The sequence below is a fragment of the Talpa europaea genome (assembly GCF_964194135.1).
Source record: "Talpa europaea genome assembly, chromosome: 5".
Classification (NCBI taxonomy): Eukaryota; Metazoa; Chordata; class Mammalia; order Eulipotyphla; family Talpidae; genus Talpa; species Talpa europaea.
In genome coordinates this window covers 5843831-5870378 of record NC_140071.1, presented here as the reverse complement: position 1 = coordinate 5870378, position 26548 = coordinate 5843831, and the positions used below count along the sequence as shown (strand labels likewise).

Below are 26548 nucleotides of genomic sequence, written 5' to 3'. Positions count from 1 at the left end.
GCTTTCTTCCCAAAGGTGTGGAAACGAACCTAGTACGTCAGGTCCACTAGCTGAGAGCCCTTCAACCCTCAAGCCCAGAACAGAGGATGCAGACACGCCACGTGCGTGAGTGTGTTCCTCCTCGTCCACGCCACTCGCCACCTCACTCTCCGCAGAGAACTCCGCAGAGGCTTCGACTACCTGCAGTCCAGCCAGTGCCTTGCTCGTGGGCTTCAAAAGCCCTGGCAAGCGCCACTCCCTCTAGGGACACCTATTTCCGAGCTGCTTATTAAATGGTAAATGTGGCTTTTACCAGACCCCCCCTCACCCCTGATCCTGCATCTTGTCCTACCTCCACCGCCCAGCAGGGGGCAGACGATAAGCCATGACTTTTTAAGGCCTCAGACAATACACAAGGGTTCGCAAGCAAGCTGGCAGAAGCTCTTTTCACAAAGCTGGAAAGGGCCTGCTCACTCACTGCAAAAATGCGCCATGATTCCAGCAGAACGTACGATACAGAATCTGTCCTAACCCCAGTCTAACGGAGACCAAGCTGGTTCACTCGGACCTCAGCAAGATTCTCAACTTCGCCTTACCCGAAGGGTCAGTGTCAACGCCACAGACACCTCAAGGAAGACTGGGGTGGGGGGCAATGAGGGAGGTGAGATTTGTGCCTAGAACTTAGAGAGAAGACAGGAAGGCAGGTGGGCCCCACCTCTGTCCCCAACAGCCTTAGAGAAGCCGCAGGTGTGCGGGCTGGCGTGTGGACACAGAAGGCGGCCAGGCCACAGAGTGGCCCAGCCCAGGACGTGGACCGTTGCTGTAGGCCTCTCGCTGCTTCATTTCCCAGACCTTTGACAGCCTCCGTGGAGGCGATCAGCCCAGAGGGAGGCTGGCAACAGGGCACAGGCAGCAAGTTCAACCGAAACCTGAGCCAGCTAACTGCAAAGGGCCGGGGAGACCTGGGAATCGGACCAGTGAACACACCGTGCGTATCAAGCTGACCCATCTAGCTGCTGCTGGGACATGCACAGATCAACACAGTGGCTTTCAGTTCTGTGGCAAGAGACTGACGCCCAGCAAAGTGTCCTCCAAAGCCACTTCTCACTGTGTCTGAGGACAAGGGCTTACGCCGGTTTCCTCTTGCACCACAATCTCTTCAGTGCAGTTTCAAATTCAAATTAGATTCAGATTAAAAACTCAGCGCTGTGGAGATTTTACAATGCAAGTCATAGACACTTGAAGTGTAACATGTAACAGAAAGCTTACTTACTAAGGTGTGACGTGTGGGATACTATTATTGTTATTTACCCTCAAATACATAAATACACTCACTGAAACCTCAGGTTTGGGCAAAGGTGCTAGAAGAACCAATCTAGTCAAACAAAAATAGTTATAATTTACTATTAGGAACCATTCAGGTTTTATTAGGACTCCGGCTCCGGTTCCATGCTGGCCAGAATACGGCCTCCCCACAGCCTTGTCACTAAGCCCACCGGCGGCAGCAGAAAGGAAGCCAGCAGTTGAGGTATGTTCGCACGTTGTCTGAAAGCAACCTCAGGTGCTAGCTGCATTGCTTGGATTTAAAGGCTCTCCCCCTTGGCACATGAAATGCAGGCCAGACCACAGGGTGCGCTCTCAGCCGCCTCCTATCTCTCCCTCGGGAATTCTCAGGTGGGGCGTTTCTCCCTCATTTCCAAGGCTGAGGCCACGGCAGTGACTGAACAGAGCAGGCTCCTCTGCGTGAGGCAGGGGCCTGACCCCTCAGCAGCCCACGGCTGCAAACCAAGAGAAAGAGTCCCAAACCCCCTTGGGGTAAGACAACCCCGGATCACCCACCCACACCTAATGTCGGGACTTCAGCACTGGCTGTGCGGCCGCCGCGCCCCCCGGGAATAAGCCCCTGGACATGCAGTCTGGTCGCCAGGGACATTACCTCAAATTCGAATTTAGAACTGCCGAAGTTAGTCCTCTGTTTCTGCCAGAAGTTGTCGGGCTTGATGATGAGGGCCACGTGGATGCAGCAGGGGAAGGACTCCTGCAGGATCTTCAGCAGGGGCTTGATGGAGTCCCACTTGGACCCGCGCATGTCCACGATGACCGTGAAGCCGCGCTTGCACACCTCCTCACTGCGGACAGAGAACCGGCGTCAGCCGCGCGCTGCTGCCGCTGTCTCTGCGGCCTGTGCCTCCCGCCTCCAGGCTGTGTCCTGCGGGGGCAGGGGGCGAGAAGGCGCCCCTCCACCCATCCCTGCTATGCTCCCCAAGGCTGAGGGCCCGCCCCCTCCCGTGGGGAAAGAGCAGGTGATTTACACCTGCACCGAGGAGCAAGCAGCGCTGTGAAGGGTCTCTCTGAAAACTTCTAAATGCTAATTTTGTGTCCAGACATTTGCATCTTGTCTTTCTTTTGAAGGAACGTCATTATAACCTAAGTTTCCGGCGTGCACTGCTGCGAATCTGTGTGCAACTACTCCACGGAGGCGGCGCTGAAAGCCCACCTCTGTTCTCAACATTAACCCTTTGCCCGACGTCCCCCTCCGCCCCTTCCTTTGGGTCACTGCTGATCAATCTGGGGGTGCACTTGTTGTGCACTTGTTCACCTGCCTGTCTTCCCCATGTGCACATGTGAGTGGCACCGTGGCTCATCCTTCGTGTCTTACCTGGTGCACGCACTTGGGGAGCTCTACGTGGAGACAGACTCCATGAGTGACCTCAACATTGAGTGCAGAGCCCATGGTGGAGTGTCACCCTGGGACATAGGTCACCCCTGGGACCACCGCCGTGACCGCCACCGCACCCTGGGCAGCAACAGGTTCTGTGCGTGCCGTTTGCCTTGACCTATCTCAGTGGTTCGCCAAGTGTCCCACCCTCCAAGGGGTCTTGGTGTACCCCTGCGGGGTGCACAGGCAGAGTTATTCCCAGAGTAAAACCAAGGCCTTTCACCAGGCTCCCCTGAGGGAGCAGAGGTGGCAGGTGACACCACTCTGGGCAGTGCTCGATGGCAGCACTGTCCTCTGCTCACCCATGCAGTTTAAATACACGGGAGGTCAGTTTCTCTTAAGAATGTCACTGCTTTGGTGAAGCAGTGACAATGATGAGCTTGATGAACGACCAGTTGAGCACCTGGGGTGTGCGCACACTTCTGCACGCACACAGGTCAGAGCCACACAGGCGTGGTCATGCCTTCAGGGCTGCAGGCAAAGCTCTGGCCCAGGGTCTCAGGGCTTCACACCTGGGGACAGCCCTGGAGGGCACCATCACCAGGTGCGCCACCCATCCAGCAGCTGCGGGAAGGTCTGGGAGATACCTAAGGCCTGGTGAGCACCCAACGAGGGCTGCAGGCTTGCACCTAGGTGAAGGCACCAGGCCTGGGGGAGACGGTGGGCACTCTGCCTCAAGGAATCTCCCTGAGAAAACTAAGTCAGCTGAGAAAGCTAGCTGCTGCCCCGGGAGTCCTAACTGAGACTCGCAGTCAACTAACAAATGCAGCCCGCCCTAGCACAGGCCCAGCCCAGGCTCCCATGCTGCTGCACCCCTGTCCACAGGCTCCCTCCCTTCCAAACCCACATGGTGCTCCCCAGACACGCAGGCTGGGAGCACACAGCGGGAGGGAGGCCAAGTAGACGGCACCTCAGGCCTGGGGCGGGTGTTGAGGGGCTTGAGAAGGGCTGAACTTCAGAGAGCAAGTGAAACCACAGAGGAGGTTCCTGAACAGAACTGAGCCTGACAGGACACGCACTCAGATCCCATCAGGCTCCGCAGGCTGACACCACCCCCCTAGCCCAGGCCACGCTGGGGCAGCCCTCGCAGACACAAGCCAGCGGGGCTAACGAAGACGCTAGCTCCTCACAGACCGAGCCCAGCAACCGCTCCTGGCCCACGGCCCTGGGCGACGAGGCCCAGCCTGTCGGTGCTGCACTCCAGTGTCCACACTACACACCCCCTGTCTCTAGCAGACGCTCTCCTCTGATTGAACAGTGGCTCCCAAAGTTGACAACCGGCTTGTTAGCTGGTAAAGATTTTTAATGACCCCAAACTTCATTCTGTAAATCAGCAGAATCCTTTAAAAGAACCAAAGCTCAGCTGAAGACAGGGCCACACAATCAGGAACACGCCCGCTTCTGCCTCCAGCTCCAAGTCTCAGTGAGGACGCTGCGCTGCACCCCGACTTCCTAGCCCGTGGGCTCCCAACCAGCGTCACCCCAAAGTCCTTCACTCAAAGCACACCTTCTTGGCACTGCACCCAGGAATGCCGGGCACGCGCAGAGAGGTCACACCAGGGAAATACGGAGGATTTCTTTCCATCAGCTCTTTTCTAGAAAGCACAGTGCCGCCTCCCCAGAAACAGCGAGAAAAGCCGCGCGCCCAGCGCCGGGACTTACCTGGGGATACAGGCGAGGTAGGAAATGAGCCTCCGGAGGTCCTCCTGCCGTATTCTGTCGTGGTTGCTGCGGGCTGGGAACGTAAGGATGGGGCCTCCACGCTTGTCTCTGCCGCCTGGAACGCACACGGGCACGCTGAGCCGCGCGCACGGGCCCCGCCTCCCTCCCCGCTCCAGGGGCGTCCACGGAGGCAGGGCAGGGGGCCGGCTGTTGCCTCCCACACCTTCCCGCCTTTCACTAGTCTTATGTTTGCAGAGGAAAGAAAGTCTCCGTGTCCTGTGGCTCCCTGGCCTACACAACCACCTCCTCCCGCCCCCACTCTCCCCTCTGCCCACGTGCTTCTCTCCCTGCTCTTCCCTCCCCTGCATTCTGCGCGCTCTCCCCTGCCACAACTGGTGGGTTCCAAGGCTTGCAAGGAAAGAGACAGGCGTGGCCTTCAAACCTCACCTGAGGACAAATAGCTGTAGGCCGGGACCCGGGCAGGCTGACCCCAGGTGGGGTTCTAGGTGGCTGGCATGGCTCCCTCCCTGCCTCCTTCCCTCCCTCTCTCTCTCTCTCTCTCCCTCCCTCACACACACACACACACACACACACACACACACACACACACACAGGGAGGGGGGAGAGGAGAGGCATGCAAGTATTTTAAAGCAGAACTAAATTAGCTCAAGCACTTTAGAAAAACTCATGGCGCACTAACAGTAATGTCAGCGGCCGGCCCCTGACAGGCAGAGAGAGTTCTCGTTAAAAACACACGATCCTGATGAAGCCGGCTGGGTTCGCCGAACACGGTGGTGACACGACGGGGTTTTCAGGGAAAAACCCGCGGTAGAAACGCCCTGCCCTGGAGCGGGCCCTGGGTGGCCGCACCCTCTGCCCCCACCCGCCCGGCAGCGGGAGGCCTCCAGGTACAAGTCACAGTGTGAGCCGCCCGGTCTCACCTTAGTGACCGACCAGGAGGCAGAGGTGAACTTAAACGCAAGCCCAACCCAGAAAACTGGTTTCCTTTCTTTCAGAAAAGCTCGTGCACAGCAGGGGAGGGCGCGGTTTACAAGGCGGGCTTCCCCGCCTCCCGGGTGACCGCGCGCTCACGCTAACTCGAGGGGGTGACCGCTGAGGGACCCGTGTGTGCGCCTGGCCGCGGCACAGGAGTGGCCGAGGGCTCACAAACTCAGGTGTGACACGGGAGCCTCGCCCAGGCGTGGGGACTGGGCCTTGACTGCGCCCCTGGCAGAGGCGGACCATCCTGCTCTGTGACGAAAGATGCTGACACAGACACGGGCCCACGCCAGCACCTCCCCTGGGCCCTGAAAGAACTTCGATAATTCTTCAAACGGGAGGATGCGTTTCTCTCTAAGGTAGTAAAGTGTCAGAAGGACAACCACAGGGCGGGCTGAGGCCTTTTTCTGAAGGAAGGTGCTGGCGCGGGTGAGCGGGGCTGGGTAGGTGGCCGAGTGGCATCCCTGAGCACCTGCTAACGTCTGCCTCATCCCCTGGACTCCTCTTGTTCCAGCACATGACAGGCAACACTTTGGAGATTTTTCACTTCCAAACAGCATTCATTTTTCTCCCCCAAAATCAATCTCCTTGATCGAAAATGTTAACCATTCACACCACAGCTGGCGTTTTAAAAAATGGGAAGTGCTATTTGGATGGAGACATCCGCTCCGCTTTGGGAAAAGAGAAGACCGGCATCCAGCGTTTGTCTGGACCACCATCCTGAACTTTTGAGATACAGTTAAGGCAAGAGGCAGCAGGGGGACAGCGGAACGGGAACCACGTTCGATCCTCCTCCCTCGGGGGTCACCGGATCTCCCAAGGCAAGCACGGTGTGTTCTGCCACAGGGTGGAAAGTGGATCCAAAATCTGCCCCTCAAAGAAACAAAGCAAAGGACCAGAAACCAGGGCAAACCAAAACAAGCCCTTGAAACCTGACTGCAGAATTGAGGAGGGAGGGGGCAGGGGGCCCAACAGAGGACAGTGAGGACGCTGGGCGTCTTGGTGGGGGGTGTGGGGGAGCCGGAGAGGACTCCATGGTGGGCCTCAGGGGGGGCCCTGGCCTCGGGGCGCGGGGTAGAAGGGACAGGAGGCCCTCCCTCTGCGGGGGTGGCGGAACTCAGACCAGGTCACAGCACAGCAGCAGAGGCTGGGCAAGGAGCCCACGTTCCTGTCAACACCCCCAAAGTGCTCTTCTACAAAAGTAACCCAAATGCGGTTCGCAGGCAGCTGACCCAGTAAACAAGGGGCACACTGCAGCGTCAGAGGCGGCTGTGGAAGGAGAGCCAGAGGGACAGAGACCCCACCCCCTGATGCTGGAACCTGCCGTGTGGGGGAGAGGGGCCTCAGGGTGGGGCGGGAGCCACACAAGGTGAGCCTGACACCTCTGTGTCTGAGCAGCGGGCAGCAGTGCTGAGGTCCGTGGATCCAGGGGCCACTCTGAAGACGTCCCCTTGGCCAAACTGGGGAAGTGTCTCTTAGTAAGCGAAAAACAATGTGCAATGAATTGAAGCACAACAAATATATTTAAAACCATGAGTTCAAAATGATACTGGTAAGACTTCAATTTTTTTTTTATTAGCCTGGGATTCAGTGAGGATCAGCATCAAACACCCCTCTCTTCCTATCTCCAAAGAAGAGACAACCAGAGACTCCCCTGTAGAACGACCCAGCACCACCCACTGACGACTCCGTCAAGTTCACACTAAGGCTCCACGATCCTCGAGATGCAGCTCCTAGTTTGCAAGAAATACAGGGGAGCGGCTATGTGTTAATGACCACCAGACATGCAGCCCGCAAGCTCTGAAATGTGGGGAAAACTCCTGGTTTCCTCACCTAATAAAATTAAGGGGATAAGACAAAAAGAAAAACAACGAGCAAGAAACTACAGCCCAGACGAAGAGTCAGCCCCGGACCTTCCGGCTACAGCACCGCACACCCCGTAAAGGAAAGCATGAGCCATGCAGGGAAATGTGACTCTCGACTCATTTTTAGCTCTGTTAAGGGTATTGAGGCTTTTTTAAAGCTTTTTAAGGAATACGGATGAGACCAAATGACAGCGGTGAGCCATGGGTTTGCGGATTTTCATTATACTATTCTCTCACCTTTTGGGTGTTGAAATGCCCCATGATAAGACGCCTAGGCAGAAAGTACTCTTGACTCTGATCTGTCTGGTCTGTGCGTTCCTTGAAAGCTCAGACCCTAGTGCACAGGATCTCCGTGGAGCGGGGGACCCTCCATGTAAGATGCACACACTCCGAGGACGGTCAGTGTACACGCTACACTAAATATGCGTGTTACAATAAATACATATGCTACTTCAAACATCTAAAATATTAAATGTAAACGACAAGAGCCCCTTCTGACTGGTCATACAGCCCCATTTAACTCACCCTCTAAGGGGAGGAAGTAGGATTTTGCTGCCTTAAGTGCTATGAGAATAACTTTTTAGAACACCTAGAAATAGACTGAGAATCAGAAATTCAAGTTCCAGGAGTTTTCTTTGGTGTTTAACAAGCTCTCTCGAGGACTCACTGATCTTTTGGCTTGCTTTCTAAAATCCCAACAATTTCACTTTGAATGAATCTACTAAAAGTCATTCACATGCACAACATTTACAAAGGAGCCATCACAGCTAATAACATTTTTTTTAAATGAGGTCAGAGCTAAAATAGATGGGTGACTGCCAGAGCTGGGGGGTGGGGGCTGGGGTGGGGTTCTTGGGAGACGAAGAAAACGTCCTGGAAGGAGACAGCAGTGACGGCTGCAATGTCTATGTCTTTCCATACGTTAAAATCCACCGAATATACACTTGAAAGGGGTGGATTTTATGGTGTGTGAATTGTATCTCACTTTCAAATAAGGGAGAAAAAACGAGGTTGGAAGTAAAAAATTTTATCTGAAGAGATTCGCTGTGTCGGGTTACCTGCAGAAGTAATCGTCTGCTTTTAATTATCTGATTTTGTTCTTTTTCTCTTCCTACAGGCACTGAAGTTAAGCCTGGTGCCACGGCGATGACCACAAAACCGCGTGCCGGCGTGCCCGCCGAGCATCAATCAGGAAGTGTGAGCACCACCCGGTGGCACCGAGGACCACTCTGGTGTGCGCGGGAGGGCAGGGCAGGGTGAGGGGTAAGGCTGCTCCTTCACGGCCACCAGCTCCAAACCCGAAACTGGTGAGCGCGCGGAAGCAGCCGCTGACACTTACAAGTCAAGTCTTTTTATTCACTCACTTTAAATTCCACCTGTAACCTGCAAAGTCAGGAACTTACAACTGGGAGTTCGTGTTATGTGACTTGTCAGTAAATGATGGGGAAGGAGCTAATGCTACTTTTAAAAAGCACATAACAAGCCAAGAGTTGTTGGTTGGTTGGTTTTTTCCCCCCCATTTTCTAACCACCTTCTTCTTTTCCTGAGCTCCTTTCTCTTCCAGTAACCTCCCAAATGCATTATAATCACATTTACTCCAGCAAAATCAACCAACAGAGCTCAGCAGGGGGCACAAAACTACCGCAGAAGGTACACAGGACGGCTGCCTAAAGAGACACGTTCCGCTCACCGCGGATGCACAAAACACACAAAAGCAAAGCACAGCGCTACAAATTGAAAATGTGTCAAGGAGACCTCAGAAGATCACGGAAGACCTGTCGGAGACAGATAAACACTTACCTGGGGAAACACACCCAGGGAGGCTGCGTAAAGCATGTGAGGCTACAGATTTGCCTCCTGCCACCCCGGGCAGAAAAGCTCTGCAGCCCTGCTTGGGAACGAGAGACTCTGGCCGTGCAGACACGGCACCCGATGACCCAATGGCTGTTCTGTTCATGTGGGGGGGGGGCCCGCCCTGGAGGAGGCAACCCCCCAAAACCCTCGAGCTGGCCCTCCATGAGCAGACAGAGGCCGAGTGCCCAGGATTCGGATGCCCCGCTGCAAGGAGGGAGGGGTCTGCAGGGGAGCAGAGGGCCCCGGTGGAGCTCACAGGGCTTGCAGACTCCATGGCGGGGGATCTCGGGCCCCCAGGACCAGGTGCAAGAAACAGGGGTGAGGAAACCAGGATACGTCTGCACACAGCTACAGTCCCACCACCCTTGCTGAGATGATGGACTTAGACCCAGCTGTTCCAGCCCACTGACGGGGCCAGCAGGCACGTTTGTGAAGGAGAGACCCTATTTCCACCCCCAATGTGACCTGGGGTCACAGCAGCTAGAAGAAAATGCTTTGGGTCCTCATCTCTCAGGGAAACGCGCTAAGAGTTAAGCAGTTAAAACTCCAGTGAAGTGCTACCACTTTCAGGCATGTGGCAGGCGAGCTAGTTTGGTGTTTTGGTCTCTGATTGTTCCAGAAGCAGTCGGAGGAACGAAAGAGCCGATTAGAAGGTTATGCGTTACCTGAAAGGTAGGCCACTTTTTCCTTTAAAATTGGCAAAACATCCATTGCTTTCATGTCATCGTTTTTTCGAAACCCTGAAACACAGAAAAGGAAAATGGCGTGAGGAGGTTGCTAGCCGTTCTCTCCCACATCACACCCACTAAATCCACGTCAGAAATGTCCTCATTTGAAAGCACTCGGGGGTCTGTGAGGGAAAGTCTCGGACTGCAGAAATAGCTTCCATTTTCAAGAAGAACGGCGTGCATGCAGACCCAGGGGCTCGCGTGCCGAGCAGACTCTCGGCCATTTCTACCTGTAAGGATCCCACCCCAGAAAGACTGGGCGTGAAGTCAGTCTTGATCATTTAAAAAATCTTTGTTTTGGGCTTGCATAGATTAATGCAGACCCTGGCCACACGGCAATTTTGCTTTTTAAAAACTGTGATTTGAGACTCACTCCTCTAGGGGGAGCGCAAGACCTCGTCCTATACCAGACTTGAGGTGTCTTGTTAAAAATAACAGCAGCAGGGAGGAGAGGGGATTAAAAATAGCAGGGAACTGGCTGCAGCTCCCCCCCTGGCTCTGCCCTGCCAGGCTTTCTGGGTCATGACCCCTGAAGGAATCTCACTGGCAAATGCAGGATGGCCCCATGCCACCTGCTTCAGAGGGGAACCCTCCTGCACGACAAACCAACTACCCCCCATTCCAAGCAACCCAACATCTTGAGAAGCCAAGTGGAAATAAGCGTGGAAAAGCAATGTGCATTGGGCCACTGAGGCCAAGCCAACATCCACCGACACAAAAGGGATTCTTGCAGCCCAAACACGTCCGGCCCAGCTCAAGGGCGAATGCCCACTTGGGAGCTTGGGGTCAGAAACGTGCATCCTCCTAACGCCACCGGATATTTCCCTTGGCGGGGCCTCAGAGGGGTCATCTAGGTTCAGGATGCGGTGACACTCATCCACACAATCAAGTAACGCTCGTCAGCAGAACTCGCTGGAAATAATAAGCCACGGCCACCCCCACTCTCCTTTTCTGCATGTTTTTGGCCCAAAGAGCACAACTAAGCACCCACAACGTGAGGCTGGTACGACAATAGGGGGGAGAGGCCTGGAAATCTGAGAGCAAGCCCAGTGCCAGAAGCAGCAAGGGAGCTCCTGAATAGCTGCCACGGGGCAGCCCTGGCCCAGGTGAGATCCACAAACACCAAACTCAAGGCCGTGGGTGCACCCAATGCAGGGGGGACACTAGGAAAGGGGGATGACCCAGGACAAAGGTCCCCCCCTAGTGGCGCCACATGGAGCTGCCTAAGCAAGAACCAGAACCCAGCCTGGGGAGGCCCCACCAGTGACACTGAGAGGGGGGAGTCACGGCCAGAAAGGATGGCCCAGGTCCTTGCTGTTCCCGGAGCCTGGTGCAGGGCCTGCTCCCAGGTAAGGATAAAGGTGTGAGCTGCAGTGGTGGTGAAGGGGGTGAGTGGCAGGCTGAGCCAAGCAGCCACACCAGAGGCTATGTTAGGGGGAAAAGGCTGTCCTAAAGCTAATTCCATACAGGCTTTGTGGACTCCACCCCCACCCCAGGCCAAAGCCAAAGACACTGGGAGAGACAAATCCCGTCACCAGCAAAGGGACGGTGGCTGGAACCTGAGGGTGGGGTTAAACAGCCAGGTTGGTATAAAACCAGACACGTGGGCTTTGGAGGTTTTCCCCTTTTTTTGGCTCGCCGCCAGCTTGAAGCTCGGGCAGCTCTTGGAGTGCCTTTGGGGTTTCCAGGTCAGCGGATCCGGTAGGACGCATTAAAGACTTTATTTCCCTATTTCCTCCCTGAGTTGTACATTTCCTCAACTCCCTTATAAATAAACCTTTTATTAACCTTTTGTGTGTGCCTGTAATGGAGTATTAATAAGTCCCTTTTATACGCGCGGGTGAGGACCCACAGCCAGGCAACCCGTTTTGTATCGGGGCTGCTCCGTAACCGCTAGTTCGCACAGCAAATGACAGCACCAACGCCTTCGGGAGAGTATAAGAGAACCAGCGTCCACGCATCGCATTCACGCTGCACAGAACCAGTGCACAGACCGGTGTTTACATCTTTTAAACAAAGTGTCCCTGTCCTCAGGACACCCACTTGTGTACCCAGAGCCATGACACAGACATCGCCGGAGATCTGGGCGAAGACCACATCCTGACGAGGACCCACAGAGAAGGAGGCTCGGAGGCACAGTCCAGCCAGTCGGAAAGGGGCCAGGATACAGGCTCCGATCACCAGGCCATGCCGCTTTCCAGCAGACACGCTGGTGCTGGCATCCCACCAAGCTTTTACAATAGTGGCTATTGATAACAGAAGCTCCATCTGAGCCAAGAGTCCCAAAACGTCATCGTCAGGCTACTGCAAAACTCCTGAATGGAGGCCACCCCATCCCAGCCACTCGCTGCCAGTAAGGCAATTTCCGGACAGCGTCTGCAAAGATTGATCACATCCCGAGTCTATCCAAGGTGGACACAGAGGACGGCGGAGCAGACGCAAAGAAAGAGGAGCAGGCGCCGGGGCAGGCTGCAAGGAGACAGGCTTATAATCACCAGCAGAACAGGGCGCAGTGGCAAAGCTGTCCACGCAGCACTAAGGGCTGTTGGGCCCCAGTGAGTGAGGCGGACCAGAAAACACCAGGAGGCTAGGAGGCCTGGCTGCAGACCCCGATCCACGCGGATCTGAAAACAAGCTCCCTCTTCTACTGCCACCAGGTCAGAAACCTCATGCTTCTGCTGTGTCACCTGTGCCCACCGGCACCCCAGCCAGGACCCGGCTCGGCACTGGGTGTCCCAGCTGCTGCCCTGGGCTCCCTGCTGCGGAAGCAATACCCCCTCCACAAGCTCCCACTGCTGGCACCTCAAAGAAGGCGGGCAGGCCCGAGACAAGAATTCCTCAGCATTCCTGACAGTTTCTGCAGGCACTCTGAGCCACACCTGCTGGGTCGCATCCTGGATGGCGTGGATGGCGGAAGCTGGAGCCGCCACGGCCCAGGCCGCCCCACGGGAAGAGCAGCTGATGTGCAAACAGGATAAAGGGCACGGAATGTGACCCTGAAAACCTCCATCGCCGAGGCCGCTGCTGGTCAGAGACTCACTCCCCGGAACTGAACTCGGCTTCCTCGAGCTGCACCAGAGCCTCTCGGGTGCTCACAGTCTCCCCTAAAGTAGACTCCGCCTTCCTAAGGAGGAAGGACACATGACTCACTGCTAAACCAGCGTGGAAACGCGTTACACTTTCCTGTGCTAATGTACATGTCCGAACGCGGACTAGAATGTAAATTCTAAACCATCTTATGGCGATATTTTTGTTAACTACATCACAGAAAAAAAGAGGCTGATTTTCTTTGATCAATTAAGATAGAACATAAGGCAGAAATCTGAAACCACAGAAACGGAGTTTGTGGCTATGAGGGTGATCGCCTCGGTGTGAATTTTTTTAATCTCATTCCCATTTTAAAAACACATCTATAAGCAAAAAAAAACTGAGGAAGCATGTATAGATAGTAAAGCTAGATTAAACACATGATGTCACTGCCAATAAAAAGCAGGAAGAACTCAACCATGCAACGCCCTCAGATCAAAAAGGCTGGCTCTGGTCCAGGCCTGAAGAGCTATTTATGAGAGCAGAGTAGGTGATTACTAAAAAGAAAGAGAGAAAAGAGATCAAGAAGTGGCATCCGTGTCGCTCTAGCCACTGCAGACTAGGTAAGGATAAAGGACCAATAAACGATGACCCTATTGCGCTCTCCTCCTGCATTAAAGCTAGCTGTGGTCCTGCACTTTGGGGGCGAGCCCTTAAGCTCAGTGACCACCTGGAAGCACAGTCTCTCCTTCCGTGATGTCCCTGAGGGAGAGGCCCTGAGACCCCACACCACGTCCTTGTGCCACAGACCAGGGGTCAGCAGCACTTTCCTTTCCAAGTGGGAGACTGAAAAGCCACTAGTAGGTGGAGGGGTGGATGGAGAGAATCTGGGTGACAATGGAGAGGAAGAGTCGAGAAAGAAGAGCGACTTGGAAGATAATAACCAACTAAGAGGAGAAACGGCCAAGTCATAGGACACTTGGTTGCACCCACTTCTGGATCCCACACTCCTTAAACACGAAGAGCCTGGGCTCACGTGGGCAGAGAGACGGACTGGATTCTCATTATAATTCAACCACATTCTAGTGAGACAAGGAGCCAGTGTGGATTTGTATGACACGCTAGCCTTCAGGGGACGGTGGGCACACACCGCAGGGTGCAGCCGGCCCAGGCTCAGCCACAGGTGCAGAGACGTTTCCCAGGGCAGTCCTAAAAGGCATGTGTCCACTGCTTTCTCCAACCAAGTCAACATGGAATCTGATCAGAATGTTCATATCAACCTGCTGCCCTTATGCTAAGACCTGGAAATTAATATTTGAGGGATGCTACTGGGGGAAAGGGTTTGGGTTCAAAATCAGATTTCACTGTTGTTGATAGAAATGTGCAGTTAGCGCTTAAATTTTCTTTGCACTTTCCACGTTAATTAGTACCTCTTCCTAAAACAACTAAATTTGAGTAACTAAAGACTTGAAAATACTCATTAAAAAAATCGCAATGCAAGGTTCAGCACAGTATAACTTGCCAGTATGAATTCTTGATTACCTTCTAACTTGCTATTTGTTTCAACAGAATGTCAATTTCAGATAAATCTTAAACCCTTGCTCCCAAATGGATCATATTTCTTAAAACGGCAAGCATTACGTAGTCCTTCAAGAAGGTGGTTTTTCTCTTTCCCTCTGAATAGCTGCTAGCCAGGGCGGGTGGGTCTGCTGTGTTCCCTTCTGTGTCCCAGATGCTGTGTCACACACAGGGTCAGGCCCGGCAGCCATCAACAGGGGATGGCTGAACGGGCAGATGAAGGAGCCCATGAACAAATGAACACAATCCTCCAGCGCCCCTGCTTCCCAGTGCTTTCTTTTTTATATTTAGGAATACAAGCTCAGTGCTCAGCCTTCAATCCCAGGGCCACTTCTAGAACGTGGTGTATATTTATAATGCGGAAAATGAACCTCTCCTCCTAAGAGGAAATATTCCACAGGTTATCATCAACAATGGAAAATCTTTGAGCTGATGCAGCGGCCTGAAACTTTAAGGAATGACCCACAGTCAGATCACGGTCTCCTTTTTCACCCTGAGACTTGTCAAGCAGGTGCTGGGTTACCTTGACCGTCCCGGGCCGCTGAAGCACCTGGTCACTTCCTTGGTGTCAGGGTGTTTTGTTTTGTTTTTTAAGACAACAAACTAATAGCAAAGGAACATCCCCCTGCAAGTCTTGTTTTGTTTTGAGGCAAAACAGAGCACCCAGGGAATATGTGCACAAGGAACAAAAAGCTTCCCTGCAGCATGTTTCAGCAACGGCATTTCCCATGAACGGAGTTAAAAAAAAAAAAATTAAGATAAAGCGAAACATACGAGATTTTTTTAATGAATCAAATTTTAAAAGTTTACCTAAAAGAGTTTAATCTTTCCCCATATCACTCCCAACACAGGGCAGTACTCAAGCTCTGAAAGCCTCCAATTAGGCAAATGAATTCTTTAGTGAAAAAGGGAGGCTAGAAGCCCGCAGTCCCGTGAGCCGAACAAAACCAACCGGGGCGTCCTTCCTCCCGGGCCCCCGCCCCCCGGGGTCGCCCACGGGGCCCCCCCGCCCCCCGGGGTCGCCCACGGGCCCCCCCCGCCCCCCGGGGTCGCCCACGGGGCCCCCCCCGCCCCCCGGGGTCGCCCACGGGGCCCCCCCCGCCCCCCGGGGTGGGCGCCCCCCGGCCCGAGCGTCTCTAACCGGGAAAATGGAAAGTGCGAGGCGAGACTGGGGGGATCTAATAAAAGCAAAGGTAGCAAAAGTAAATAAGGGGGGGCGGGGTTAATAAACACAGGAGCGCGCTGAAGACGCCAAGCCAGCCACGCCGGCCGCGCGCCGGGGGTCCCGCTCGGCGCCCGCCCCCCACCCCCTCCCGGCCGCCCCCCGGGAGGCGCGCGCGCCCGGGCACACAAAGAGCCGCGCGCCGCTCCGCAGCGCGGCCGCGCATGCGCACGCGCCGGGGTGACGTCAGCCTCCGGGCGCCCGCCGCGCCCCTGGACTCGTCACAGGTCACGCGGCGCGCGGCCGCTCGGGGTCCCCGGGGCGAGCGTGCGGACGGGCGGCCGCGGGACGCGGGGATTCCTAACCGGCCCGGACCCCCCAAGAAAATGAATGTCCCGCGGGGAAAGACACGGGGAGTCACGCGCACGGCCCGCAGTGTCACTTGCACTGACGTCAGGAAGTGAGAACGTCAGGCCGCGCCGGGTTGCGGCAAACACGTGGCGCCCGCCCGCGCGCGGGAAGGGCCCTGGGCGCGGGTCCCCTGCTCGCCCGGGGGTGACCGCGGCCGGCGCTCGGGCCTCCCCTCCGCGGGAGAACAGCACCGCCGGCTCTGAGGGGGTCGGGGAAGCTGAGGGCATTTCAACCTGAACTGGCTCTGGCTCCCGATGGCTCCAGCACCCGACCGAGGACAAACCCAAACCCCCAGAAAGGCCGAAGCAAAAACAGACTCCCCCGGCCGTGCTGCCCCCGCCGCCGCGCCCCGGGGCACCCCATCACACCCCCGGCCCCTCACCCCGCCACACCCCCCGGCCCCTCACCCCGTCACACCCCCAGCACCTCACCCCGTCACACCCCCCAGCCCCTCACCCCATCACACCCCCCAACCCCTCACCCCATCACACCCCCCCCCGCCCCTCACCCCGTCACACCCCCAGCCCCTCACCCCGTCACACCCCCCCGCCCCTCACCCCGCCACACCCCCAGCACCTCACCCCGTCACACCCCCCCCGCCCCTCACCCCATCACACCCCCAGCCCCTCACCCCGCCACACCCCCCCAGGCCCCTCACCCCGCCACACCCCCAGCACCTCACCCTGTCACACCCCCCGGCCCCTCACCCCGTCACACCCCCGGCCCCTCACCCCGTCACACCCCCCCAGCCCCTCACCCTGTCACACCCCCCGGCCCCTCACCCCGTCACACCCCCCGCCCCTCACCCCGTCACACCCCCCAGCCCCTCACCCTGTCACACCCCCCGGCCCCTCACCCCGCCACACCCCCGGCCCCTCACCCCGTCACACCCCCCCAGCCCCTCACCCTGTCACACCCCCCGGCCCCTCACCCCGTCACACCCCCAGCACCTCACCCCGCCACACCCCCCAGCCCCTCACCCCGTCACACCCCCCCCCAGGCCCCTCACACCCCGTCGGGTCCCGGGCGCCAACCTTGCTGCACGGGAGAAGCAACTCCAGGAAAGACTTTACCCGCTTTGCATCTAATGAGCCGGGTTATGACAGTCATGGCTGCGGGCGCTATCGCTATCGCCGCGGGCTCGGAGGGTACCAGTCAACCGCCTGCCAGGAGAAACCCCCTTTCATCATGGTAACAAACACGTCCCGCACATCAGCACTCCGCGTGCTACCATGTAAGAAACTCGAATGTCCTCCTGTGTTTTTTAAAGCAGATCGCAACACAGTCTATAAAATGGCTTTAGAAAATGGAATCATAGAATTCTGCTCCTTTTCCTTGTTGTAAGGATCTGGTGATGACACCCGGAGGAGGTGCAGAAAGGGTTTCAGCTCCCGGAGGCACCGCGTGGCTGCTCCCCAGCGCCTGATTCGCCCTGACAGGGGCGGGCGGGCAGTGTCAACCAGCGTTTGAGTCCTCCTTGAACTCGGTTGGGGAAAGCAACACAAAGTGGGTGACTTCTGTGGTCGAGACACTTGGGACTGCAAAAACAGGGCCAGAGGGGTGAGAACTGGAGTCTTCCCATCAGATCTAGGATTTGTGGGGGAAAGTGATCAGGGCGGGTCTCGACCCGCAGAAGACCGTCATCCTTGCAACAAAGGAGCCCGGCAAGCCGAGGGTCTAGCAGTCTCCACCGCGATGTCTACCCCTGAACTCACCTCATCCCCCAGCCCCGCTCCCCCTTGTGGGCCCCCACACAACCATCCACCCCAGGGCCGAACCAGGGAGCTGGGCTTCAGCCCTCAGTGCCCGCAGATACTCCCCTTCCTGTGGACTCACAGTTTCACTGGGGCATCCACCCCCCGACCCCCCACCCCTCCACCTCCCTGTCATCCCAGCAACTCCTCATCCACGTCTGGACTCATTTCCATCCTTCTGCCACTTCCTCCAAACACACCAACCTATTCCCCTAATATTCGACTCCTTATCGTCAAAGGAAGTCCAATTCCCTGGCATGGGAGAGTCCTCGGGATGGGTGTCCCTTCCCTCTGTGGCCTCACTATCCCCATTCAGGACGCTGTCCCCACACTCTGTCCGGGAATTCTAACTCCTTACAGGTAGCACACACCTCACTCAGCCCTCAACTTCCACACGCACAGCTCCCCTGACCCCCGCCCCCCGCAACATGTGCACATGCTCACATGCAACCGAAACTCCAGAAAGGCTCAGACCACACCCGCCCCTTCTGTGCTGCCTTCGCAGTCCCCCGATGCAGGGTCAGATGCCCTAGCCTGTGCTCCGCAGACCCCAGCTCTTATCACCCCACACGGGGATTACCTAAATCATCCCCAGGGGCCCTTTCACGTGAGCTTCTGGAAGGGAAGGACTGTACTAAGTCTCTCTGCCAGGTGCCAGCCCCAGGAGGGAGCCACGGAGCAGCAGGGGTGACCCTGGAAAGGCCTGTCTGCCATCGGGATTTCTGAGCCAAGACCCGGTTCATCACGGCCCCTGAAGACCAGCAACAGCCCCGAGGCTATCGACCTGCTCCACATACTCCTGCTGCGAGCCTGGAGTGCCTGCCAGCTCTTTGTCTGGGATACCGGGTGACCAGAACACACAGGACACTTACACATGCCTGATTTAAATTTTGAAGTAGGAAAATTTTTACTTTGGGAATTTTACAATGCAGTTAGTTGTTTTCTGCCCCAGCCGTGAAAATAACTGATTGATTGATTGATTCATCCACTGGCTGGTTTATTACTGGGAAGCATCTCTGCAGGGAAGAGCCTCCCTGTGACCATGTGCTTTGGGAGAACAGCCATGGTGGTTTCTGGGTCCAGCACTTCTGCCACCCAGGGGAGTGCGAGACTTCGGGGAGTGGCCGCTAAGCAGCAAACACAGACCTGGTGGCCCTACTGCTTTGCAGAGGGCAGGTGGCATCACACTAAGTGCTTTCCAGGTGTGACTGTGCACAGAGTGGTCACAGGGGAACAAGTCAGCCCCAGGCATCAGCTCATAGATGCGCTGGCTCAGCCTCAGTGTGACTGCGAGACCAGTGGGGCTACACATTGGTTTATTCCAGCTTCTTCCCACATCAATACCTCCAAGCCTGCCTGCCTTCTGCCCCGATTCTGAAAGTGTTTCTCCCAGCCCAGACAGAAAAGGGGCGGGAGCCTCCCCTCCCCAACGCTCACCCAGTCCTGTCCAGGGGTCTTCCTCCAGGTCCCGCCTCGTCTACAAACATCTAACCCATCTACTTTCAAGACGCAGTGCTGATTAGTTTCCCATCCTTGGAGAAAACATAATCCAGGTCCAGAGTCTTAATAAGCTATCAATTAACTTGAGTGACGAATGATTACATCGAAACACTGTAGAGTCATCAAATTAAAACATGCATACCAAAATAAGAAAATTTCTCCAAAGTATGAAGTCTGTGTGTCTACTTCGAAAGTCTTCAGTTAATTGATGTACCTTATTATATATAAGGCCAATGCCACAAAGAAACAATTTTTAATTGAGGGATTGAATTCCAACATTAACTCACTAGAAAGACCTATCTTTAATAACATCAAAGAACTTGGCAGAACTTTCTGCCTGCCGTTCCTCTGATGAAACTTAGAACTGTTTACCACTTGGCACTCCTGAAGGGCTTATCTACACCCAGTGCTCTCTGAAGCCTGCAGACCCCCGCCCCCCCCCAAAAAAACCACACACATCTGCTTTAAGAAGCTTATAATCGAAAACAAAACACAACACAGGCCAGACTGAAGAGCAGTCTTAACAACGTGTACACGACAAGCAAAGTCTGATGAACAAATAAAGGTTCTGCAAACACACACACTGTTGATTATGAAAGAGGTAGACATGGTTGCGATTAATTAGCAAATTCACTTAAAAGGGTTATTTCTGTCACTGAGCTTTTGTATCAATCACTTGACTTCAAAATAAATCCTGGACTTCATCAAGGGTATTCCCAACCCTCGTGAGAGCACGGGAAACAGTTTGCTGTGGGGATTAGAAACACAAAGCACAGAGGAGAATACAAATATAAATAATGTGCTCAGGGGTAACACATGACGTCTTCATCATTAGGAACTCACTCCCTTGCAAGCTTCCACGGAGCCACCCTGCCCACGATACTTCTGTTCACCTCCTTTCGCTTTGACCGCCTTCCTCGTCTTTTTCTGGATGGATCTGAAATACACCTGGAGTCACCACGATACATCTGATGCTGGAGGTGACACAGGAGGGAGCCACCGATGGCTCCCAGACGCTCACTGGCCGACAGACAGCCTGGACCAGCGCTTAAGAAAGCTGGCAGGAGCAGTTCTGAAGTCAGGACTGCAAAAAGAATGCTGCTTTGTCCCTTGATGCTTTCCAGGTGACATTTCAAGGACAAGCTGCAAGTATATTTGATGTTTTCTTCCAGATCCTTCTACTTGGTTGACCAAGATTTGGCTGCTCAACAAGTGGACCAGCCCTGGGGCATAGCGGGCAGCGTCCTCCCCAGGAGGCTGGCCTGACTGACCACATATCAGGCGGCCTGTCTCACGGGGACACTGCTGAGGGCACCTGAGCCTCCAGGCGCTCGCTGGCCAGAGACCCTCAACTGAGGGTCAAGTCATTTCTTTCACTCATGTTGGCTCAGGGCTGGTGTCCTGCCAACCCCTGGGGCCGAGCAGGAAAAGACCTAACAGGCCCCTACCCCACCATTTACCTTCCTCGGGCATTCCTTACAGATAAGAAGCTACCTAGAGGCTGAGGAGAGAGTAATGTGCCTGCTGGCGTAAAAAACTGAAAAGAAAATCATCTCTCCTTCTCCTCCCACCTCCTTCACCTTAAATTCCCTTCCGCATACAAAGTAGATGTTTTACATTCTGGTTTAAAACTGTGTTTATTAAGCCAAATTACTTACATATATTGATGGAGAAGACAATTTTTAACAACAAAATGGCTTTAATGTGAACTGACTCGTGCCCCACTTAGTGTTTTATGCATATTCATTGAAGGGAGAAAAAGACGCGAATTCACAGGGGAGAGAGGACAGAACTCTGGGGCGGGAGGGAGCACGGGGGTCCTGCTCAGAGGGAAATCACTGCCGGGGACCATGAACTTGGGCAATGACTGCCTGGGGGGTGCAGGTGGAGGTGGCAGGCGGTACCAGGTGAAGCCCGCTGGGGCTGGGGGCAGGGCTGCCACCCTCAAGCAAGGGGGCACCCCCTCACCCCACCGGGACCCCCCCCCCCAGCTGAGGCACTCGGGTGGTAGCAGAGCCTGCCTGGGGCATGCAACTAGGGGCCAGGGAGTCTCTTCCTGCTTGCTCTGGGGTCCCTGCAGTACCTAAAGAAGAGGGAAAGGGGAGGGGCCGAGGAGGGGAAGGGGCGCGAGAGGGCAGGAGGACATGAGAGTGAGGCCTGGGGAGTGAAGGGCAGCAGGGAGGAGAACCAGGACCTAAGCTGCAGGCTGGGGGACATTTTCCTTTTCCAACCCCCAGTGGCTCGCTTTGCTGACAGGTAAGGGAGGTGGCAGCTAACCACGCTCCCCAAGTCACTCAGCACAGACCCCCCCAGGGCCCTGTGCAGGGTCTGCGGGAGGCCTACGTGCCCCTAGGTGCTGGGGACCCTGGGCCGACCCGGCTGCCACCCACTCCCTTCCGAGGGCCGGCATCAGAGAGACAGGCCGAGGGGCACCCGGGAGCAGGGACTGCGTTCCTGCCCCCCACAGGACGCTGGACCCTCATGCCCTGAAGGCCAGGGCGCCCCAACTTGGAGTGAAACGCTCCGTAGAGCTACTCCTATGCCCAGTGGGGAGCCTGCCACCGCGGGGGGCGGGGGACACCAAGGCCCTGAGTCTCTGCACCTCCACTTCCTGTCAGTAAAAGGGGATTCCCCCTCACTGACTGGGGAGCACGGTCTCCAAGCGCTGCTTTCAGGGACATCTGAGAAGCAGGGGACCCTCTCTCGTGGCACTGGCAGTGCTTGACACAGATGGACGTGGGGACACCCTGCCGTGACCCTGCCGTCGCGCGGTGACCTGTGCGGGCCCTGCTCGGAGGGCAGTGAATGCTGCTCAAAGATCAGAGATGGGCCTCAGACAGTCACTGTCAAAACCACCAGAACAACAGACTTCGCTTTGGATCAACAGTCGAGGCAGATTAAGCCCGCAGCGTCCCTCGCTGACTGGCGATAAGTAATTCAAGGCACCTCGAGAACACGCTCCTGAGAGCCCCCACCACCTGCCCCCCTTGCGCCAGACAGTCTGGGGGGCCCGCGTACCCCACCCCATCTGTGGAGAAAGGCAGGCCAATGTGATTAGAAGTGAAAACAGACGATACAAAATATGACAGGAGTGCACTGGGGGAAGAAGCCAAGTCCCAACACCCCAGAAAGTCCCTTCCAGACAGACATCTTTTCACTGGGCGCCTGTATTGTTCAGAGCCAGAGTTCCTGGGGGCAGGAATTCCTGGCCTCTCCTCAGAGGGACGCGGCACAGTGCCCGCTTTGACTGCAGCTCGACCAGGACTTGCCACTGGACCTGGGGAGATGCCAGGACACGCGGCTTGCTGCCCACAGGGAGGGTGACACCTGGCTGCCAGGCCCACCACCTGCAGCTGCCTTACCTGGGAGAAGTCAGCCCGGGCCGACAGGAGGAGGTCACCCGCTCCCTTCCACCCAGACTGACCACAGTTTTGTCACTCATTTTTTTTTCTTTTAAAATGTATTTTATTTGTTTACGCATACAAGAGCTGGGGTGCAGGCCTGAGGTGGGGGGGGCAGTGAGAAGATGCACCGGAGACAGAGTGGGGAGAAGAACAGGCGGATCTATTGAAATACCCTGCTGAGGGGAGCAGCGGGGAGACAGGAGAGGTCTGCTGTGCCATGTGGGTAGCTCCCTGGCTGGGGATTGAACTCGTGCTGCAGAGGCTGCCGATAGCTTCATAGTGGGGTGCTTAACCCCTCGCGCCACCAAGGAGGCCCCTCGTCTCTCATCTTAAATGATGATCAAAACAAACAGGATTCTCCCATTGTGCTGAGGTATGTGGGAGAACATGGCAAAGCCCGGCTACCCTCTATCCACGCTGGCAATGGCACAACGCAGAGAGCGAGGGTCTGAAACGGTGGAAATCCACACTGAGTTCTCCTGCACATGCCAGGGCAGGTGTGCAGACAGCCACCCCGAGACATCAGGCCACCTCCAAACCTCGCCCCAAAAGGATGGGAGGCGCCGTTAGAAGTAACTCTAAGAGCACTGAGGCCTAGATATTCAATTATTCACTTCATGGTACAACAGCAAAGCGTTTGATCCGTTTCTCTCATATCCCCAGCTACTAAACTAACAGCCTAGGCAAAACAGGCCGAGGCTGCCCGCGGGGAGGCATGAGTTTTAAACACCACCCTGCTTAGGAACCAGACAGCTGCAGGGCCCAGCTCCAGCAACAGCCTGGACAGCCCAAGGTGACTCTTCCTTGCGTCCTCACAGTCCAGCCGCTTGTGGGCCTTCGGGCCCACAACCTCACTCCGCTGGCCTGTCTGGGGCTTCCTGTGACACAGTCGCCCCACACGCCCTCTCACGGGCCCTGCCTGGGTGGGGAGGGCTCACCTCCGGCGACGCGCACCACTCCTTACAGAGCAGAGCTGTGCTCCTGGTCACGAGCACTGGCTTTGCCTCCCGTTTTAGTTAAAAATGAGGCCGCCATGACACCTTCTGCACACATCCCAGAAGCACTTCGGAGCATCTGCAGGCCTAGGGACAGGCCCAGGGCTGAGACGTGCAGGGCACAGGGGACACACCTTTTCCAGCTCGCAATGTGAGGCCGAACTGCTTTCCCTGGCGGCTGGTCCACACCCTCGCTAAAGTCCCTGTTGTGTGTCAGAGCAGCTGAGGTGTCTTTTGAAGGATGCAACCATTTGTGGCTTTTACTAAACTAATTGAAGAAGAAAATGCAAACAGGCATGTGAATGGACAGAGTAGCCTGGAATTAATTTCGGCTTCTCAACTCTCGGTGCTGAGAGCAGTCAAGCACATTTTCACATTTGTCCTGACAGTCTGAGACTGACCGAACAGGATATCCCAGATGTTTCCCTTTCTATTTCCATCTCCATTGAATTCCCCTAATAGTTCCTCCTGTTTAAGATAAGATTCCTTCAGCGTCAAGGCCAAGGAGGAGCTGCCTGGGACCTGCAAAAAACATAGCCTAACCTCCCGGAGGCCTGTGCTGCAAAACTTGGTTAGTAAGTCCGTCGCTTCTCGTTCTCAGAAATGGATTTTCCCCGAGGAATAATGCCGTGGATCAGCATTAGGGTCTCCGGGGTTCCCGCAGAAGCCTGTGGAATATGCGCAACGGCCCAGCTAAGCCACCAGCGTGGGTTGGAGCAGAAGAGGAGGAGGAGGAGGAGGGGGCACCCAAAGCAGACACTTCCTGCTCTGCTCTGGAGGAAGGAGCCAGGGCAAAGGCGGGAGGAAAGCCCTCGCCTCCCACCCCAGGCCCTTCCCCGCACCCCAGCCTTGCTGGACTCACTGCCTCCGACAGCCGTCACGCTCCCAACCCGGCGGGCAGAGCCCCCTCTGCATGCTTAAAAATGACTGAGACCCCAGTTAACACGGCTTTTCTCTCTCATCTATTCTCTCCACGTAAGATCTGAAGCCTGATGTGGATGCTGGCCTTTTTAGAAATTGAGACAGAAAAAATTTTAAAGATTAATGTCTTGTAAAATAATAATAGACCCATGACATGTTAACATAAATAATACCTTTTATTAAAAATTAATCTGTATTTTCAGAAAAAAAGGCTGGCAGGGTTTTACACTTCGAGACTCGCTTAACGTCTGGCTTCACAGACCGCAGCCGGATCCCACATCTGCAATCTGTGGGCCGCTGCGTGCTGCGCACCCTGGAAAGCCTCGGTGTGCACTTGGGAAGAGCGAGCGTGAGAAGCAGCTAAGACTGTAGGAGCCTCTGGTGACAACAGCCCTAACTCACGATCCCCTGGAATGTTCTTGGGAAACTGGTGGAACTTCCCTTTGAGAAGGGCTGTCCCAAAGCACGGGTCTTCAAATGCTTCTGCCCACGATTTCACCACCTGCCCTTCAGTAACTGCACTTTGCACTAGCATGTTACACCCCTCCACACGGACACTGCAGCAGAGCAACAAGTACACAGAAGCATTTTTAAAAAGCTCTGGAGCTTTCTTCCCACACGCAGCTGATCCCCCTGCACACCCACTTGGGTGAACAGAGAACTCCTGTCCTCCTCTGAGTCAGCATTTCCTTTTCTGCAGCAAAGTTCTCCCACACGACCACTGGACAGCCGGCGGTGAAGTGACAGAATCGCCATGCGAGAAGGATGGAGGGCCTTTCCTTCAGCAAACAAGAGACAACGCGAACTTCAAGGTCAGGCCCCCGGCCCTCCCCCCATGAGGCAAAAGGATGGCGGTGTGAGTGCAGGCTAGCCTGAGGTCAGCCCCCCAAGTGCTCCTTCTCCACCATGAGCAGCAGTGCTCAGAGTCAGGAAGGCTGCACATCTGTCCCCCTACACCCCAGGCTGTGCACTGCAGGGCTGGGCGGCCCTCTGGTTTGCAAATGAGTAATGCAGCCCCTGGAACGGCACTGCTCAGAGCAGGCAAGGCCGGCCTGCAAGGGACTGATGGTTTCAGGAGCTCTCCTACTGTCTCTGGTTCTTTCTCAGGGAGGTAAATGCCAGGCACCCCCCATGGCAACACCACCTGGCCACAGACCCACATCAAGGACCCATGGGAGTCCCTCAGGGACCCAGTTGAGGCATCGGAAGATGCGGTCAGCCTTTAGGGTGTTCCTGCCCCCTGGGCTTCCGGAGGCAGCAAGCAGGCAGACCCAGCTGTCAGGAGAGACAGCAGATGGGGTAAGCTCCCAGAGGGAAAGTGAGCCCCTCGCCTGTGGGGTACAGCAAGTCAGACCGTGGCAGGAACGGTGGGCAGGGCCAGATGTGGAGGAGCAGAGAGAAGTGGTCAGGTCTGCCAGCAGACGTAAGGGCCCAGCCCGGCCCGGACATGTTGAAATAGTCTTGCACAAAAGATGTTTAATTTTTAATGAGACAAAATCTTGAACAAGACACAGTATTACCCCAACTGAGCATACAGCAAGAACGCGAACTTTCCCTTTGGTAAACAAGCATAAACAAAGTCAAACTGGTATTTTTCTTTCTGCCTCTTTTCAGGCACATTTCACAGCATCTGGTTAGGCTGAAATTCAACTGTCTGCTTAAGGACGTCTTTGCAGTGCGCTGTGTCAGCTTCCTAGACTTCCCGGCCACCCCACGAGCTGGGCCAAATGGGGTGAAGTGACTGGTCGACCCCCAGCCCCTATAAATAGAGCCAGTTACCCAGTGGACAGAGATGGGCTGCCAACCTCAGGGCCCTGGGGCCCCGGCAGCTGTCCCACACCCCCAGCCTCCCCAAGTCCTGAACCTCAGCTCACCCTGTCACCCGACACTCACCTTTTCCTTCACCAAGAAAGCAGGGTTTTAAGATACAACCTCACTTGATGTTTTTTTCCCTTCCAAATCCAGGCGCCTCTACTATTTCCTCTGCATT

At 55.5% G+C, this 26548-nt stretch overlaps 1 protein-coding gene across 1 annotated transcript in view; it reads right to left on the bottom strand.

Annotated features, from left to right (window-relative positions):
• Positions 1-26548, bottom strand: part of TRIO (trio Rho guanine nucleotide exchange factor) — a gene marked incomplete at its 5' end in the record, with an annotated part of 242520 nt that overhangs the window by 140516 nt on the left and 75456 nt on the right. Inside the window, 3 exons of the mRNA XM_084233661.1 lie at positions 1916-2108; positions 4361-4475; positions 9744-9818. Of these exons, the coding sequence (XP_084089787.1) occupies positions 1916-2108; positions 4361-4475; positions 9744-9818 (383 nt within the window). The remainder of the gene's footprint in view (positions 1-1915; positions 2109-4360; positions 4476-9743; positions 9819-26548) is intronic.